We start from the raw sequence: 19,845 nt of genomic DNA, 5'->3' as shown, positions 1-19,845 counted from the left end.
CCAGAGAATGTTGGCAATTTGATCTCTGGTTCCTCTGCCTTTTCTAAATACAGCTTGAACATCTGGAAGTTCTCGGTTCACGTATTGCTGAAGCATGGCTTGGAGAATTTTGAGCATTACTTTACTAGCGTGTGAGATGAGTGCAATTGTGCGGTAGTTTGAACATTCTTTGGCATTGCTTTTCTTTGGGATTGAAATGAAAACTGACTTTTTCCAGACCTGTGGCCACTGCTGAATTTTCCAAATTTGCTGGCATATTGAGTACAACACTTTCACAGCATCATCTTTTAGGATCTGAAATAACTCAGCTGGAATTCCATCACCTCCACTAGCTTTGTTCGTAGTGATGCTTCCTAAGGTCCACTTGACTTCACATTCCAGGATGTCTGGCTCTAGGTGAATGATCACACCACTGTGATTGTCTGGGTCATGAAGATCTTTTTTGTACAGTTCTTCTGTGTATTTTTGCCACCTCTTCTTAATATCCTCTGCTTCTGTTAGGTCTGTACCATTTCTGTCCTTGGCACTATTATAAATAAAGCAGCTATAACATTTTTACACAACTATCCACATGAAAATCATGATTTTTAAAATATAACATTGAAGATATATTGAAGGAAAACTGAATCTTGCTAAGCAGGCTAAAAAGTGGAAGAGAGATCTCAAAACAAAGCAAAAATATAAGGAGAGAAATCACAATGAAAAAGGCAAATCACTTTGAAGAGATACCCATGAGATCTGTCATATATGACTAGTTGCAGTTTCAGAAGGAAAGAAAGGAAAGGAAACGAAAAAAAAAAGAGAGGTAATATTAAACAGATGATATTAGAAAATTTCCCTCACCTAAAGACAGATTTGCCTCTACAGATAAAAGGGGTCACTGAATTTCAACTAAGATCAGTGGGAAAAGACACATCCAAGCATATTTGAGGGAAATTTCTGTTAAGGAAATATTTTAAAAGCTTCCAAGTGGAAAGAACAAGTTTCCTACAAACAGATGAAAAAAAGAAAGAAGAATAATGAGGAGGATAAGGGGTTGGGGAGAGGGAGACAAGGTGCTGGGAAGAAAATGGAGGAACAAAGTGTAGAAACAGAAGCAAGCAAATGACAATAAGCAAAAACTATTTATTTAGAGCTTTCTATAATAAGGGAGGTGGTCACCATCACTTGCGTCTGAGTCAATGGCAGGCAGCTTTACAGTGGAGAAAAAGGGAATTCAGGTGTGCCCTGATAAGAGGCTGTGGACATGAGGAGGCTGCCAGCAGCCTAACTTGAAGGGAGGTATCATGTGAGTCGTTTGGGGGCATATTTAGCTTTCCTCGGTTGGTCCTAAGTTATAGCTGAGGCTCCAATACTTTGGACATCTTTTGCGAAGAACTGACTCATTGGAAAAGACCCTGATTCTGGGAAAGACTGAAGGCAGGAGAAGAAGGGGATGACAGAAGATGAGTTGGTTGGATGGCATCACCAACTCTATGGTAGCTTGAGCAAGCTCTGGGAGTTGGTGATGGACAGGGAGGTGTGGTGTGCTGCAGTCCATGGGGATGCAAAGAGTCAGATATGACTGAGCGACTGAACTGAACTGAAGTTACAACTGGGAGCAAAAATTCAGGAATCTGGTAGTTATTGATCAAGTGGTGACTATTTGGGACTGAAGGCTACAGGAGCTGCTGTTTGGATCCTGTGATGGTTGATGCAGATGGTGAACTGATTTCTTGGTCCAGATGCTGTAGACTGTGGGTTAAGAGTTTTATTTTAATATATGGTCTTGCCACTGCCTGTTTGCCTATTTAATCTCTCAAAGAGAATAAAGAAAGAGAGAAAAAGGGGAGATAGAGAATGAAGGAGGGAGGGGGGAAAAGAGGGAGAAAGAAAAAGAGAGGGAGCAGGAAAGAGAGCGAAATCACTGCATTGGTGCATGCATGCTCAGTTGTGTCCAACTCCTTGCAACCCTATGGACAGTAGCCCGCCAGGCTCCTTTGTCCATGAGATTCTCCAGGCAAGAATACTGGAGTGCATTGCTGTGCCCTCCTCCAGGGGATCTTCCTGACCCAGGGATCGAATCCACATCTCTTACATCTCCTGCATTGGCATGCAGGTTCTTTACCACTAGCGCCACTGCACTGATCTTACCTGAAATCCTGGAAGTTAGAAGACTGTGCGTAATACCATTTACAGATCACTGAGGGAAAAGGACAGCAACTCGGCCCAAATTCCATTTAAATGTCAGGATGATAGATATTTATGAATATGCACAGATTCACAAGTTTGTTACCCGGCACAGTATCTGAGGGACCACTTCAGAGTAAACACTACCAAACAACAAAACAATCAGAACAGAGACCTCATAACAAGACAAGGAAGATGGAGAGAAAGGAAATTTGGTGAGTAATTCACTTTGAATTTATATAGAAGTACAAGTGAATAATGACAATGTAACTGGGAATTATAACACAAGTGGTAAATTAAGGATTCCTTGAATAGAAGAGACAGTGCAAAGGAAAACAAAATATTTGGTGGACTAGAACAAAACTACCAACTTTTCTCTGTGAAACCTAGGAATTCAATGGAAGTGGAAGGGGTAGAAGTAAATACTGTATGTTCTGAGGTTTCCACTAGGACTGAAGAGGGTAGAAATAAAAATATTTTAAGAGCCCCATTTATTGAGGTATAATAAAGAGGGAATAAAGGCGTCCCTGGTAGCTCAGCCAGTTAAGAATCTGCCTGCAATGCATGAGACTTGAGTTTGATCGCTGGGTCAGGAAGATCCCCTGGAGGAGACCATAGCAACTCACTTCAGTATTCTTGCCTGGAGAAACCCATGGACAGAGGAGCCTGGAAGACTACAGTCCATGGGGTCATAAGAGTCGGATATGACTGGGTAACTAAACCACCACCACCACAAAGAGGCAATGGGGTACTAAAGTATCTAAAAGGAAGGAAATATGAAACATATTCTCATATATTACTGAAGAAAAAGTATTTGATAGTGACTGTCAGAAGAGGGAAGGTATTTCAGTTCCGTTCAGTCGCTCAGTCGTGTCCAACTCTTTGCGACCCCATGGACTGCAGCACACCAGGCTTCCCTGTCCTCTACCAACTCCCAGAGCTTGCTCAAACTCATGCTGGGGAAGGTAATCAGTAGTCAAACTGAAAAGAAGATGGTACCTTTTTTTAAGCCTTCATACACTTTTTTCGTGAGTGAAATTGAAAAGAAAACAACAGAGGACATGATGGGATAACGTCATAAAATTAGAAACACCCAGAATGAGTGGTGGAACTCGGGAAAGAATTAGAAATAAAAGTATAATTTTTGAAATGAAGACTAGACTAGAAGGAAACCAGAAGTAAATTAAAATAACAAATAATGCCTTAAGAGACAGAGAGAGTGAAAAGGAGGAAATTTTAAAAAATAAGAAGAATAAAAAGATTTTGAGGCAAGGTGACTAGTAGTAAAGATAGGTAGATCTTCAGATTTAACATATAGATATAGTAGTTTCTGAAGAAAGAAACCAAAGGAATACAGCAAGTACAAGAAATTATAATGAGAGACAATGATGTTGAAAAAAAAATTGAAACTATGTCTTAAAAGAGCATAGTGTGTGCCTGAGAATGACCCAGAATGACCACCAACAACACATAGTCTAGTAAAATTACTTAACATGAGAGGAAAATAAATTGGGGGACATCTAGGTAAAAAAAAATATAGGTCATTTACAAGAAAAGAAAATTAAACTCTCATGAGGTATTTTTCAGCAATGCTTTATTCCTCAGGAAAATAGAGTATCACACTTAAGAATCTAAGGAAAAGTGAGCCAAGGTTGATTATATCTAAGAAAATTGACTTTCAAACATAAAAGGCTGTTCACCTGAAACTATCCCAACATTGTTAGTCGGCCATACCCCAATACAAAATGGTTTTGGTGTTAAAAAAAATAAAAATAAAATTTTTAAAAGATTAAAAAAAAAAAAAGGAACAAGGCCTTCTTCGAGAAGTGGCTGATTCAGGGACTAGTCTGGGAAACACAAGGTGACTCTAGAACAATATTGATAATAGCACTAAGAACATATGGAACAGATTCAGAGTAGGAACCAGTGCTCAGAAAACAGCAGAACATATACACTCATCTATTCTTTTTTAAAAAATTATTATTATTACTTCTACAGCAAGGCATATTTGAGCTGGGCAAACAAGATGCAGAGTGGAAGATGTGCTAGGAAAAGGACCCGAGGATAGCCTTCTTTTCACATCTGTAGGGGAACTGTAAGGAGGAAGAGACCATCTATTAAGAGCTGATTATGTGAAAACAGGAGATGTCTGACCAGGGAAATGGCCTTATTAAATAAGGGTTTAATGAGAAGAGCTCTACTAATGGTGACATCTGCTAAAGTGGTGCTACTCAAATTTAATGTGCAACAATTACTAGAGGAATTTTGTCAACATGACAATTTTGACTTAGTAGCTTCCCTGGTGGCTCAGAGGTTAAAGCGTCTGCCTGCAATGCGGGAGACCTGGGTTCGATCCCTGGGTCGGGAAGATCCCCTGGAGAAGGAAATGGTAACCCACTCTAGTATTCTTGCCTGGAGAATCCCATGGGTGGAGGAGCCTGGTGGGTTACATTAGTCCATGGGGTCGAAAAGAGTCAGACACGACTGAGCGACTTCACTCGAAGTTGGAACTGCGACCCAAGGTTTGACCTAGCTAAAAGAACTAGGATTTGTGCACTTCCCATAACTCAGAGTTGCCCAGCTAGATTCCTGTTAAGCAACTGAAACGAGGGAGGGAAAAAGTTCTCAGTGCCATCCAGGTTTGTTCTTCTCACTGCTATAACCAAACCTAAAACTATGTAGTATTCTCTTAGAAGTTGAGCATGCATAATAGTCTGGAAAAGGGAGGCTTTGTCACATCAAAAAGTTTTAGTAGAACTGCTGCCTACAATAACTAGAAAGGCAGAGAACCTCCCTCCCTAGCTTGTAGGTCTAGTGGAGATATCTTGAAAAAGAGCCACTTTATGTATGTGGCTGCTGCTTTTACTTTTCAGCAAGGTATTACAAGAGTTTCCCAGGTGGCGCTAGTGGGAAAGAATCTGCCTGCCAGTGCAGGAGACAGGAGCTTCAAGTTCAATCACTGGGTTACCAAGATCCCCTAGAGTAGTAAATGGCACCCCACTCCAGTATTTCTTGCCTGGAAAATTCCATGGGCAGAGGAGCCTGGAGAGCTACAGCCCATGGGGCCGCAAAGAGTCGGGGGTAACTGAGCACGCACGCATAAGGTACTACATTTAGTAAAGCTTGAAGTCAGGCTAGACAGAGAACAGAATGTCTGGAAATTCTGGAACTTCACTAAATTGAAAAAGTTGACAGCTTGTGCAACCCTAAATTACAGGAGAGAAAACTTGGCTTAGAGATTTCTCAGAGCCCAATGTGATTTTTTTTTTTTTTTTTTTGGCAAACACACATAAAAAAACAACAGAAAGGAAAGATACACTGAAGCAAAAATCAAACTAATAGAGTTCTCTTCTCACTTAAGCTTATTTTTTCAGATGATTTCAAGGATGCCATCATTAAGATGTTAAGAATGGGTTGCATATGGAAGTCAGGATATAGGGCAGATTTAATGACTACTTTTAAAAAAAAACTTTAGGAGCTTCCCTGGTGGCTCAGACATTAAAGAATTTGCCTACAATGCAAGAGACCTGGGTTCAATCCCTGAGTTGGGAAGATCCCCTGGAGGAGGAAATGGCAACCCACTCCAGTATTCTTGCCTAGAGAAAAGAACAGAGGAGCCTGGTGGGCTAAGTCCATGGGATTGCAAAGAGCTGGACATGACTGAGCAATTAACACTTCACTTCAAAAACAACTTTGAGTATGTTTATTGGCACCTGAAACTGTCTGTAAAGGAAGCAGAGTTTACTGAATATTCCATGAAATTATGTTAAGAAAAATCCCACTGAAAAACCTGGTCTACAAATGCCCTCAACTGTTCAAGTCCTAAAGTGTTCCCCTAAAGAGGGAATACCCTCCAACATCCAGTTAACTTGTATTTAGAAGGCAAAGCTGGGGTCCACTAAACACAATGAACAATGTAATCATCCTCTTAAAATGCAGTACTAACCATGGTGTCTGACCACCATGCAGGTGTAACAACTGCAGTGGGTGTTCATAATTCCTGGGCAGGATTCTACCATTGCTGTGGACAAGTAACTACTGTGTTTCCCACTCTTTTTTGGAACTGTAGTTATCCTATTCCTTCTGTCCTTGCTCCTCTATTGTTTTGTATTACATATTTGGGCCTGAGGCAGATAATTTGTTCTATAGTGTGTATATGTTTGGGACATGAACAATTACATCCAAACTTTTGGAGACGGTTGTACATTATCAGATATCCTGGATTTTAAGCCGATACAGAAACTGAGTGGGAACTTGAACTCTCTTCTTTAAGGTTGCGTGTCGTACGGTAAGAAGGATACACACAGATAATGTATCATGATCAGAGGGACAAATGGCAGTGGAGACTGCTGGTTGACTCTCCAAAACCATCCTTTCCTTTGACCCAGGCAAAAGGAAACTAAATATCTAGACTCACAGTTGCCAGGCATGGAGATCTCACTAAGTTTTTAACTATGGAGGGACATCTGAACTGATAGCGAAGGACAGGAAAGCCTGGCTTGCTGCAGTCCATGGGGTCGTAAAGATTTGCACACGACTTAGCGACGGAACAAGAACAATAAAGACAACAAATCGCCACATTACTTTCTCAAAGGATTTCCTTGTTCTAGACGTCTTTTCTTTCCCCTTCCCCAAAGAGGGAACATGTTCTTTTTCACATATAAAGTGGCAAAAATTCAAAAGTTTAACATCCTTTGCAGGTAAGGCTGTAGAAATTTGCACTCCTATATAAATACATAAATACAATTACGGATCAAGGTAAGGCGATCATATAATTTGTCATCCAAATGGAACAGTTTCCAGAGTGAAAGGGCATGTTATTAACAATTACTCCAGGACGACAGATGGAAAATGGCACTGTCCTAGACAAACTGGGATGCATGATCAATCTATATACAGACGCAGAGTGGGAAGGGAATGGGGGCATTTTTTACTGTAGTTTACAAAAGTACCGGTCTGTGGTGAATTATAAACAAAAATAGCTCGTTCTTTACCACGGGTAGTTTAAGTGCAGCCTTAAAGAACAAGGGATGGTAAACTACAGACGGAGACACGGAACTTGACGAAAATCCCGAAGTTTTGCGAATCGGGCACTTACTGGGGTTGCACAACCGACACAGTCCCTTGGAGTTCATCCGCCAATCCGAAGTGGGAGCGCGTGAGCCCGAGCCTGTAAGAGAAGCCCGGGCGGGCCTAGGATTTGAGGAGTGGAGCTTCGCGTCAATCAACCCCGGGGGCGGGCCTAACGCAGGCGCCCACGCTCGGCGTTCTGGCCTACACAGGCGCTACTCTGTGGCATCTCGGGTTCCCTCTAGCCGCACTCTGGAGGACAACACTCGGTTTCTTTCGGCCGCGAGAGGCCCAGCAGCCTCCGCCGAGCTGGGAGAAAGATGGCGGCAGCCGTGCGACAGGATTTGGCCCAGCTCATGAATTCGAGCGGCTCTCATAAAGATCTGGCGGGCAAGTGAGTATTTCCTGGGGGCCTGGGAGGTGGAGAGGCAAGCCAGAGACTTGTTCTCCTTGGATTGACGGCGGCTTTCGGATGTGAAGCTAGGAGCGGGCCTGAAGACCAAGGGGGCGGGCCTGAGGTCGGTCGTGGAGGCAGATGTTGGGAGCAGCAGAAAACTGGAGGGGACCTTGTGCAGGGAGCGCTCAGGACCATAGATCTGAAGTGGCTGTCAACTTTTTCAGCCCTTGATGGCATCCTTTCCGTTCTCTTAAGATTCTAGAAGAGCGGTCTGTGGGACGACTGCTCCCATGGCCTTCTAAATCTTCTCTGGTGCCCCTTCCCATCGCTGGTCGGCCTCTCACACCGAATTCTGGCCTCTGTTTGCCTCTGCTCCGCCCGTCTTTTCTCTTTGACTGAGGGCCATTTATATTCCGGAACCTTGGTGCAGAGTTTTCCGGGGAGATGGCTTCTTGAGGCTGACGGGGGCTGAGGAGGTATGGCCGCTATCATGTCGTCCAGGACTACTTGAACCATCTTCTGTGGGTTGTGTTTTGGGTACTGTCTCTCCCCGCCACCAACTCTGAAGAAGGGCATGGAGGAATGTCATCACAACGTGGGTCAGGATGTCTAGAGTAGTGATGTTTGCAGAATTTTAAACATGATTAGAAATTTTGTCGGAATTTATGTAGAAGGGTTAGGTCCACTCCAACTTACATTTGTGATTTGTGCCTGCCCTGCAGTCAGTTATTCAACAGTGTTAATTACATCTAGACAGATAGATAGATAGGGAGATAGATAGTCTGTTTCCTCTTTGTAGATTTCACAGCACTATTTTTTTTTGTAATGAACATGAATTCTGTTTCAAATGTGCTTCTCAAGTTGATCCTATTTACATTTGACAGCTAAGATCACCTTGCTTCGTTTCAACAGGCTACACCTGTTTTAACCTGGCCATTGAAACATTGACTTTGTTTTATGTAGGCTGTAATGCGTTTTGTCTGCTAGTAAACGTAATCCAGTATGTCAGTGGGAAATTTAGCAGTGCTCTTGGGCTTAACTACTTTGTGGGGCAATTTCCCTCTCAGGAAGATGGGATAATTATAAGATAATCTGTCTGAGGACAAAATGAATAGAGTGTGTATATGCACCCAGAACAGTACCTGGCACTTAGAAAGAGCCACAGGATTGTCCTCCTTACTATTATTATTATTAAGAAGCTGGTAAGTACATATTGACTTAATCCCTGGGTTGGAAATAAATTGAATATGTCTCACTGCTTAATTCTTTTTGCATGTGATTTTGATAGATTTGGATGAAAGTAAAACTTGCTTATATTTTTTTCCATGTTTGCTTTCCTTTTTATTTTGTTAAAAAAAAGATAAGTATGTTAGTTATCAGAAGAGATATAGTTTTCACGTATTTGCAGAATTCTGAAACTTAAGCTAAGCATTTACTTCCTCAGCTCTGAATTGCAGATAAACAATAGTATCTACCTTACTGGGTATGTCAGTTATTTACTGCTCTGTAACAAATCAAAAACTTAGTGGTGTAAAAGAAGTATACTTTCTCAATATGCTTTAGATTAACTAGGTCATTTTGCTGGTCTTGTCTGGCCCCACTCTTGCATACACGTGTAGCTGTTGGCTGGGTCTCTCTTTCTGCACACTGTCTCTCGTTCAGGGCCTTAGGAAGGTTCCAATGGGGTGAAAGAAACAGCTGGCAAGCCCTCTTAAGGAAGGAAGTCTCACAACATCATGTCTCAAGCACTGGTCAGAGTAAGTCCCAAGACCAGGCTGGATTCAAGGCTAGAGGAAATGCAATCTACCTCTATGGGAAGGGTGGCCAGGTTACATTGCAGAGGGGCGTGGTTAGGGGGAGGCAGTAATTGGATGCCAGTATTGTAAGAGTCTAGTACACGGATTATTGTGAAGATTAAATGGAATAAAGTACTTGATAACTGATAGCCAGTGCTTCTTAAGGAAAGTCTTGGGCCTTGCTTGTAGGTACATATCTGGTCCTGTCTGGGCAAGAACGTGTCATATTTATTTTCACAAGAAAACAGTTCTGCCAGCTACATGCTCTATGAGAGAAATACTCTTTCACCAGTGGTTTTAGGGTTTGTATTAGGAGCTGAGTAACAAAGGTGGAGAAGGAAATGGTAACCCACTCCGGTATTCTTGCCTGGGAAATCCCATGGACAGAGGAGCCTGGTCGGCTGCTGTCCATGGGGTCACACAGAGTCGGTTATGATTGAAGCAACTTAGCGTGCATGCAACAAAGGAGTCCATGTTAAGAGAAAATGGAATAAATTCTTTTTTGAAATATTGCTGTGTTACCAGCAATTTACAGAATATCTTTGAGTAGTTATTCAATAAATATTGCTTGACTCAGTGAATAGCTGGAAAGGTGTAGAGTTTATATTTGAAACCAGGTTTCTCTACTCTAAAAAGCTAATTTTTAACCTGCCAGACTTCAGTGCTTTTCTTGTCAAAACTTCAATTAGAAATACTTTCCCATAACTATGAAATAATATAGCAGTTTAAAATTGATATAAAAAACCAGCCATATGAGAAACAATTTTGCCAATTATATACACTGCTTTTGTAGATATGCATTGTGTTGACTATCTCATAAAAGTTTCAGAAAAAGAGAAAACCCTTGAGAGAGGGCATTTGTTGTGCTAGCTTATTTACTTGGCTAAAACCTATGTGGTTCTTCAGAATTCAGTTCAGATGTTATTTCTTCCATAAAGCCTTCTTGGAACAACCATCATCACGTCGAGGATTCGGTTATTTGCTCTTCTTCTGCCCAGTGGCATGCTCTGTTTACCTCTAGGGTAGCACTTCATTGTTTTGTCTTTTTACTTCTCTGCTTTTCCAGCTAGATTGTTACTTCTTTGAGGGCAGGTTTGAGGTCATAGATTAAAGGTCTTTGCTTAGTCAGTGCTATACAGATTTGACCCTGCCCACCCCACCCCCAGTTCTGTGGGGTGGAGGGTACCCAGAGGAAGATATTAGACCTTTGAAATCTAAACATTTCATTTTACAAAAAACTGTTAAAAAAAAAAAAAAAAACTGTTAACCTGGAGAGAGAAGAGAATGGGGGATCTTTTAGTTGCCCATGACTATAAAAAAGGTTGTTTTGCAGGAAAGAAAATAGACTTTTCTACCTCACAGAGGGGGATTTTGGATCAGAGCTTTCTGATAATACAGTAGAATAGATTGTAAAAAAAATACGCTCAGTCATGTCCAACTCTCTGTGACCCTGTGCACTGTAGCCCACCAGAGTCCTCTGTCCATGACAGAGGACTTGCCCGTCCGTTGTCCAGGACGGACTAGAGTGGGCTGCCATTTCCTTCTCCAGGGGATCTTCCTGACCCAGGGGTCGAACTCGGGTTTCCTGCATTGCAGGCAGATTCTGTACCCTCTGAGCCATCAGGGAAGCCCGGAGGACACACCCCCACACTCCCACACACACCCCCGAGGTCAGATTACACACACACACGCATTACATACACTATACACACATATGCCCCAGAGGCAGGTTACATAGCTTCAGTGACCCCTTCTAATGCAGATTCTCTGGTTCTTTGTTATTCCCACATACAAGTTTCAGTGGTTCACATCTAAAGAGAGGCGTTCTGTAAAATCTAGTGCTTACCATATACCAAGCATAACTTTAATTACATTTTAATCTTAAACAGTAAATGGTATTATTTACGTTGGTGACGGTGGTGGTAGTTGCTCAGTCGTATCTGACTCTTTGTGGCCCGTGGACTGCAGCCCGCCAGGCTCCTCTGTCCTTGAAATTCTCCAGGCAAGAATACTAGAGTGGGTAGCCATTCCCTTCTATGGAGGGTCTTCCCGACCAAGGAATTGAACCCAGGTCACCTGCATTGCAGGCAGATTCTGTACCATCTGAGTCACCAGGGAAGCCCCACTTATTATTTACATTACGTATGAGAAAACAGGTGAAATCTGTTGCTCCGAGGTCACATAGCTAGTGACAAAGCCAGAATACAGTCTGTCTGCTTGGCTCATAGCCCTTAACTCAAAACACATCTACCTTTTGGTTTTATATTTTCAGCAAACTGGACGGCATTTCAGATATTGTATTTTTTTTTTTTTTTTGCCTAGGATATCTTCTCCCACGCTTTCCCACTTAACACTAAGTTCAGATATTTAAAATGCTTACAGATCAACCTCATTAGAAAATTATTTCTTTTCTAAATTATATTAGCACTTAGCTGTAAGATTTTGTCTTTAATTTTCTGCAACTTTATTATGATGAGTGTGTGGATTTGATTTTGCTCATCTGTGTCAATTAAGTTTTGCTGTGAAATAAACCACCCCAGAACTTTGTGGCTTAAAACAAGAGTCATTTATTTAGCTCACAGTTGTGTTGACTGGCAGTTTGAGCTGGGCTCAGCTGGTTGATTCTTCCCTACTCCACATGGTCGTGGTTCCACAGGGGCTCCACGTGCATCAGATCAGGTAGGCAGCTCTGCTTCTCTGTGTTGGCTGGGGCAGTGGCGCTGACTAGGCTACTTACCTTATTATCCAAAAGGTTGTGCAAGTGAAAGTTGTTCAGTTGGGTCCAACTCTATATAGCCCCATGGGCTGCAGCCCACCAGGCTCCTCTGTCCATGGAATTCTCCAGGCAAGAATACTGCAGTGGGTAGCCATTCTCTTCAAGGGATCTTCCCAACCCAAGCATCAAAGCCGGGTCTCCTGCATTGCAGATAGATTCTTTACCATCTGAGCCGCCAGGGAAGCCCTATCCAGTAAGTTGGCCTGGACTAATTCATGTGGCAAAGTCAGGTTCCAGGAGGTAAAGATAAACACAAATTCTCTTGAAGTCTGTGCTTGGAGCAGGCATGTTACTTCCACTGCCTTCTATTGGTCAAAACAAGCCCAGATCAGAGGGTGGGGGGATAAACTCTACCTCTTGATGCAAAGACCTACAAAGTCACATTGCAAAGGTGCATAGATACAGAGAGTAAAAGGATTGGGGCCAATTTTTGTAAATGCTCTCTGGCATTATCCTGGTTAGTTAAGCTTCTTTGTGTTTCTTGAATCAAAGGATTGGATTTTTTCATTGTCTTAGAGGTTTTTCAGTTCTCTCTCTGTAAATGTTGCGTCTATCCCATTCTGTTTTCTCTTCTAGGACCCCAGGGAAACCCAAGTCAGGCCTTCTTACTGTGACCCCTCTGCCCTTTACTCTGTCTTCTGTGCTTTCCATTTCAGTGCTTTATTCTGGATAAGTTCTTCTGACCTGCTTTCTAGTTTACCAGTTCTTCAAGAGGGTCTAGTCCACTGGAAAGAACTCAACTGAGTTTTAAGTTTTGGTGACATTACTTCTTAGTTATGTAGTTTTGGTGATTCTTTTTTTTTTCAAATGAACTTTTTATAATTCCTAGTTTCTTGCTGAAACTTTCTAAAAGCTTGTCTTTTTCTCTATAAACTTGATAAGCATAAGTGTATTTCAGTCTTTCTGATAACACCAGTATCTGGAGTCCCTGTTTGTTGCTGTTGTCTGTTGTTTTTGTTGATTCCAGGTAATATTGTCATAGTGGTTTCCCTGATGGCTTAGTTGGTAAAGAATCTGCCTGCAGTACGGGGGACCCAGATTCGATCCCTGGGTCGGGAAGATCTGCTGGAGAAGGAAATGGCAGCCCACTGCAGTATCTTTGCCTGGAAAATCCCATGGACTGGAGGGTCTGGTGGGCTGCATGCAGTCTGTGGGGTCACAAAGAGTCGGACATGCCTGAGCATCTGAGCGTATTATTAATATTGTCATATGCCTTGTAATGTTTGTTGTTGGGCAAATTATTTTTAAATGTATTTTTAGAAACAAGTGGAGGCCTATGATATTACCTTTCAGGGAGGAATTTCATTTCCTTCTGCCAGATACTTGACAGTGCTAGGAGTCTAGGACCAAGGCTTCCAGATTTACTGGTCTTGCTACTAGATGATCCTTGGAATAGAATTTGTAACCTTACTTCCAAAGTGCTAGTGTTTCCTCCTCTGGCAGGTAAAAACCCTCAGATCCCTGTTCTAGTTTTATTAGTGGGCCAGAAATCACAGCTTGCTGTCTCTCCAGCAGATGGCAGAACACCCTAGAGCCAGCCCACTTCCTTCTCCCCCCAGACGCACCTCTTAGCCTCTCAGACATCCTTCCACAGTCAGCAAACGCTTTCAGGCAGAAGCTGTGAACCTTTGTGCTCTTAGTCTCTTTTGTTTACCCTTTCTTGCTAGGATTTTATGCTCTTAAATTTTTTGTTTCATTTCTTTCAACTTTCTATGTTCTTTTGGAGGTAAGTTTGGTCCAATCTCTAGTTCACCAATATTATAAACAAAAAGATTTGTGAATACATAACCTGTTACACTTGTTTTGAGCATATATAGTGACTGTGGTACATTTGCACATGTATGTGTTTTATTGACCAAATCCCTTCAAGTGCCGAGAAATCAGAAATTGACATACTGAACTTTAATTCATATGTATAATAGATGCTTGATAAACATTTGTTGATGGTAAATGAATGGGACAGACACAAGGTTGCCTTAATTAACTAAATTTCTTTTCCTCTATAGTATTTTTTTTTTAATGAAAAAATATTTGGTACTTGTCATGTACCACTCTGCATCAGTCATTTTTCCATCTTTTCCATTGTTTTAGATTTAAAAAAATTTTTTTGATGTTCCCAATATAGATTAGTTGATTGATAAGTTGTGAAACTGTATATTAAAACTTAAGTTATTTCAGTCCAATTCAGTCACTCAGTTGTGTCCGACTCTTTGCAACCCCAGGAGTCGCAGCATGCCAGGCCTCCCTGTCCATCACAAACTCCCGGAGTTTACTCAAACTCAGGCCCGTCGAGTCGGTGATGCCATCCAGCCATCTCATCCTCTGTCGTCCCCTTCTCCTCCTGCCCCCAATCCCTCCCAGCATCAGGGTCTTTTCCAACGGGTCAACTCTTCGCATGAGGTGGCCAAAGTACTGGAGTTTCAGCTTCAGCATCAGTCCTTCCAATGAACACCCAGGACTGATCTCCTCTAGGATGAACCAGTTGGATCTCCTTGCAGTCCAAGGGACTCTCGAGTCTTCTCCAACACCACAGTTCAAAAGCATCAATTTTTCGGCGCTCAGCTTTCTTCACAGTCCGACTCTCACATCCATACATGACCACTGGAAAAACCATAGCCTTGACCAGACAGACCTTTGTTGGCAAAGTAATGTCTCTGCTTTTTAATATGCTATCTAGGTTGGTCATACCTTTCCTTCTGAGGAGTAAGGGTCTTTTAATTTCATGGCTGCAGTCACCATCTGCAGTGATTTTGGAGCCCAAAAAAATAAAGTCTGACACTGTTTCCACTGTCTCCCCATCTATTTCCCATGAGATGATGGGACCAGATGCCATGATCTTGGTTTTTTGAATATTAAGCTTTAAGCCAACTTTTTCACTCTCCTCTTTCACTTTCATCAAGAGACTTTTTAGTTCCTCTTCACTTTCTGCCATAAGGGTGGTGTCATCTGTATATCTGAGGTTATTGATATTTCTCCTGGCAATCTTGATTGCAGCTTGTGCTTCTTCCAGCCCAGCGTTTCTCATGATGTTCTCTGCATATAAGTTAAATAAGCAGGGTGACAATAGACAGCCTTGACGTCATCCTTTTCCTATTTGGAACCAGTCTGTTGTTCCATGTCCAGTTCTAGCTGTTGCTTCCTGACCTGCATACAGGTTTCTCAAGAGGCAGGTCAGGTGGTCTGGTATTCCCGTCTCTTTCAGAAGTTTCCACAGTTTATTGTGATCCTCACAGTCAAAGGCTTTGGCGTAGTCAATAAAACAGAAATAGATGTTTTTCTGGAACTCTGTTGCTTTTTCTATGATCCAGTGGATACTGGCAATTTGATCTCTGGTTCCTCTGCCTTTTCCAAAACCAGCTTGAACATCTGGAAGTTCTTGGTTCACGTATTGCTGAAGCCTGGCTTGGAGAATTTTGAGCATTACCTTACTAGCGTGTGAGATGAGTGCAATTGTGTGCTAGTTTGAGCATTCTTTGGGATTGCCTTTCTTAGGGATTGGAATGAAAACTGACCTTTTCCAGTCCTGTGGCCACTGCTGAGTTTTCCAAATTTGCTTGAGACATTGTCATCTTTGAATACAATATTATTAGTATAAGATAACTGGGATTTAAGAATAAGAGGGTTTAGCCATAGTCTTAATTTAATTTATATGAAAAATAAGCTAATCTAAAAAAGAAATCATAAGCCAGTGAATGCATTAACTAAAGTCATGCCCAGGGCAATAAAATGTATGTATAAATGTAAATAGGGAAAAAAAATCTATGTCCATATGAGAGTGTGTATATGTATATATACAGAGAGAGAGAATAAGATTTTTTGTGTGGGGGGGAATCTCAGTTCCTTGACCAGGGATTGAACCTGGACCATGGCAGTGAAAGCCTGGAATCCTAACAGGCCACCAGGGAACTCCTGAAAATGAGAGTCCATCTAAATAAATTATTAGATGACTGTATTTTGTCCCTCAAATGTAGCAGTTTTTAAAGTAGCAATTTTTATTTTAAAGCTTGATAATATTTCCTTGTTTTCTTGGACTAGTTTGACTCTTCTTTTGGAGTTGGCTGTTGGCTGTCTTTTCTGTCAGCATACCTGCTTTCTTACAAAGCCAGTTTGATTCATTGCAGTTTTGAGAAATCATACAACCAAGCTTGTGAGAATATCAGATAAGAATCAGTGAGTGCCGAACTGTAGCTTGAGGATGTGCCTTAGAAATACAAGTCATAAATTTGAAAGAATTTGGGCCCTATATGTATATTTCTGTTTCTTGACTGTATTCTGGAAAATGTTCTGAATAATTGCAATTAGGTTTTTAAAATGCATTAATGAATGCTTTTAAGAAATATTATGATTGAGACAAAGGGGATAAAGAACAGTATAATACCTATATATCAACCACTCAGTTTAAGAAATAAAATGTTCCTAATACCGTTGTATCTTTGAGTGCTTATGATGTGCTAAGTACATCATAAGGCATTATATGTGCTATACTTAGTCGCTCAGTCGTGGCTGACTCTCTGCGACCCCATGGACTTATAGCTTGCCAGGCTCCTCTGTCCATGGGCATTCTCCAGGCAAGAATACTGGAGTGGGTTGCCATGCCCTCCTCCACATAGCAGTAAATGAAATAAAAAATCCTTGTCCTGATGGAGTTGACAGGTTAGGAAGCAATTTGCTATTGCTTAGTAATTCTTATCATTCTTGTTTTTAGCATTACCCCCTCATTTTTTAGAATGCTGCTTTGAATTTTTGTGATCATGAATATTAGAATAGTTGTTAGAAGTGAATGCAAGTAGAGAACTCACGGGCCCTGACTGACAGATGAAGGACATTCAGTCAGTACACTTGGCTTGGTGGGGTGTGTTTTGTACACACTAAGACACTTGATCTCTAGTATTTGGCTTCATTGACTAGTCAACATTACCCTGTTGTTGGTAATCCTATATTCATTAGGGCCATAAGGAAAAGGTTCTGGGTCACCTCAAATAATGTCCTTGTGCGTACATTAGTGAAGGAAATGTAGCTTACCTTTCGAGGCACTTGAAAGAAAATTGATGTTTTAAATTCAGAACTGAAACTTTAAAGAAAAAGTGGCATCTTAGATCCAGTAACTTAGATTTAGTCTTTTTGTCATGGACATGTAAACTTTAAAAATTGTGGTATACTGTAATGAAAACTAGAAGTGGCACTTTGAATTATAGATTTAATGTTTCTTATGATGGACTGAAAACTTAAATCTGTAGTGTACTACTATAAACAAAGCCACAAACTAGAGCACAATGAAAGAAAGCACGGTAAATAGAAATAAATATCAAAGTTAGTATTAGATTGTATGCTCAGTTGCTCAGTTTGTGGCCCCATGGACTGCGGCCCTCCAGGCTCCTCTATCCATGGAATTATTTAGGCAAAAATGCTGGCGTGGGTTGCCGTTTCCTCCTCCAGGGGGTCTTCCTGAGCCGGGAATCATACTTGTGTGTCCTGCATCTCTTGCATTGGCAGGCAGATTCTTTACTAGTGAGCCACCTGGGAAGCCCATAGTCTATATAGGTGACTTCTAAACACACCTTTTTTTTCCCTTCTGTATTATTTTAGGTATCGTCAGATCCTGGAAAAAGCCATTCAGTTATCTGGGGCAGAACAACTAGAAGCTTTGAAAGCTTTTGTGGAATCAAGTAAGTGGAGTAAAAATTCCATGTTTGCCTTGTATTACCAAGTTAAGACTTAAAAGCTTGCTCAAGCCTAGTTTTAGATTAAATTGTCAATATAATTTACATTGCGAGTAAATTAAATATGTATTGAGCTTGACTGATTTTAGAATTTTAACTCCATGCCACTTGACATTTGTTTTTCAATGAACTGTGAAGATGTTGTTACGTTTACCTTAATGGTTTTGCATAGTTATTAATATAATAACTGATGAGACGCAGGATAGCAAATGACAGAGAATAGTCTGGATTTAATCCTGGTCTGCTGTTTTATTAGCTGTGTCATCTTGGGTAGATTATATAACCTCTCTATGCCTCCTTTTCCTTATCTATAAAGGGGGGATATGATAACTACCCTGTAGAATTGTTGGGAAATTAAATGAGTTAATGTCCATAATAAAGTGCTTACAATAGTACCTGGCATATGATAAGTGCTAGATAAGTATTAGCTGTTGTTAAGAACATTTCTTTTGAATGGGAACTAGAAATTTCTGTTTTTTTAAGATATTCTTCCCATACGCAGTTATTTTGAAAATTCCTCAGAATTCAGGCTGGGATTTATTCTGAGTTCACAGTACTAATGATACTTGAGAGTGCTTTATAGCTTATAGTGTGCTTTCACACACATGCGTCACAGAGGCTCCGCTTTGTGACCCTGTGATTAACAATGTAGGTGTAAGTAGCCTATATAATATATCGTAAAATGAGTCTCAGGGTTCAGGGACTTTTTTCCTCAAGGACATTTCATTAGCCGGTGGCAGAGCCTAGACTTCTAACAGTTATAGGTGCCTGATGGCATTTGTAATGAAACTGTTCTCCATCACATCCGGTATCATCCAATTCCAGTTAATACACTGTAAACTGATTAGTTACACAGCCTGTCAGTTACTGCCTCAAATAACTCGGGCTTGCAATGTGAAACAGACTGGCAGTGGTTTCAGAAAAACTCATAGCTTTTTAAAGACCATTGCACTTGGTAGTAAAAGAGCAGTGCTTTTTATAAACTTTGAATCCAGTGAACCACCAAAAAAAGCAGTCTCCTGTTACAATCATTTGCATCAGCGGAATAGTTTTTGAACCATCGTTTATTTCCTCAGTAACTACTGATTTAAACTAAATTTATCTAAGGAGTGGTTCACAAACATGAGGCATCTTTTTAAAGTGTAATGAAAGTGATAATAATAACTGACATTTGTTGAGTGGTATGTGCCAAGGATTGCTTAAAGCGCTTTAGATAAATTGCATTGAAGTTTCACAGCAGCCTTCTTCACGGGTTTCTTCTTCTGTGAACCTAACTTCACAAAAGAGGAAAGAGAAGCACAGGGAAATAAGTCTCTTGCCTAAGGGCATATAATCAGGAGGGTTTGTAAGCAGTGTGGCTCCAGAGTTTTCATCCTTAATCATATATAATAATACAGCATAAATGTTTACAAGCAATGGCATAAAATATGTTTATACATCTTGTTGTTTAGTCACTAAGTCCTGTTCAACTCTTTGCAACCCTATGCACTGTAACCCTCCAGGCTCCTCTGTCCAGGGGATTCTCCAGGCAAGAATATTGGAGTGGGTTGCCATTTCCTTCTCCAGGGGATCTTCCCGACCCAGGGCTGGAACTTGCGTCTTCTGCATTGGCAGGCAGATTCTTTACCTCTGAGCCACCAGGGAAACCCATCCATACATCTGGTGCTGATCTAAGTTCTTTTATTTTACAGTAGAAATTGACTTTATTTTTTATTTATATTGTTAAGCCTCTATTTATTAAATTTTTTTTGTTCTTTTCTTTTTTGGCCGCACCATGCAGCATACAGGATCTTAGTTCAGCATATGGATCAGTTCACTGACAGGGATCAAACCCATGCCATGATTTCACTCCTGTGAAATCATGGTTTCCTGACCACTGGACCACCAGGAAATGTCCTAGTACTGACCTAAGTTCTT

The 19,845-nt window shown here is 41.1% G+C and overlaps 1 protein-coding gene across 2 annotated transcripts in view; it reads left to right on the top strand.

Moving 5' to 3' along the window:
* The first annotated feature begins 6,990 nt into the window (after positions 1-6,990).
* The window catches only part of COPS4 (COP9 signalosome subunit 4), a 39,486-nt gene continuing 26,631 nt past the window's right edge, over positions 6,991-19,845 (top strand). For both annotated transcript variants that reach the window (XM_043906321.1, XM_043906319.1), the window contains exons 1-2: positions 6,991-7,633; positions 17,795-17,874. In XM_043906321.1, coding sequence (XP_043762256.1) covers positions 7,560-7,633; positions 17,795-17,874 — 154 coding nt within the window. In that variant the 5' untranslated portion in view covers positions 6,991-7,559. The remainder of the gene's footprint in view (positions 7,634-17,794; positions 17,875-19,845) is intronic.

This window comes from Cervus elaphus, chromosome 6 (genome assembly GCF_910594005.1).
Source record: "Cervus elaphus chromosome 6, mCerEla1.1, whole genome shotgun sequence".
NCBI lineage: Eukaryota > Metazoa > Chordata > Mammalia > Artiodactyla > Cervidae > Cervus > Cervus elaphus.
This window is presented reverse-complemented; position numbering and strand designations above follow the sequence as displayed.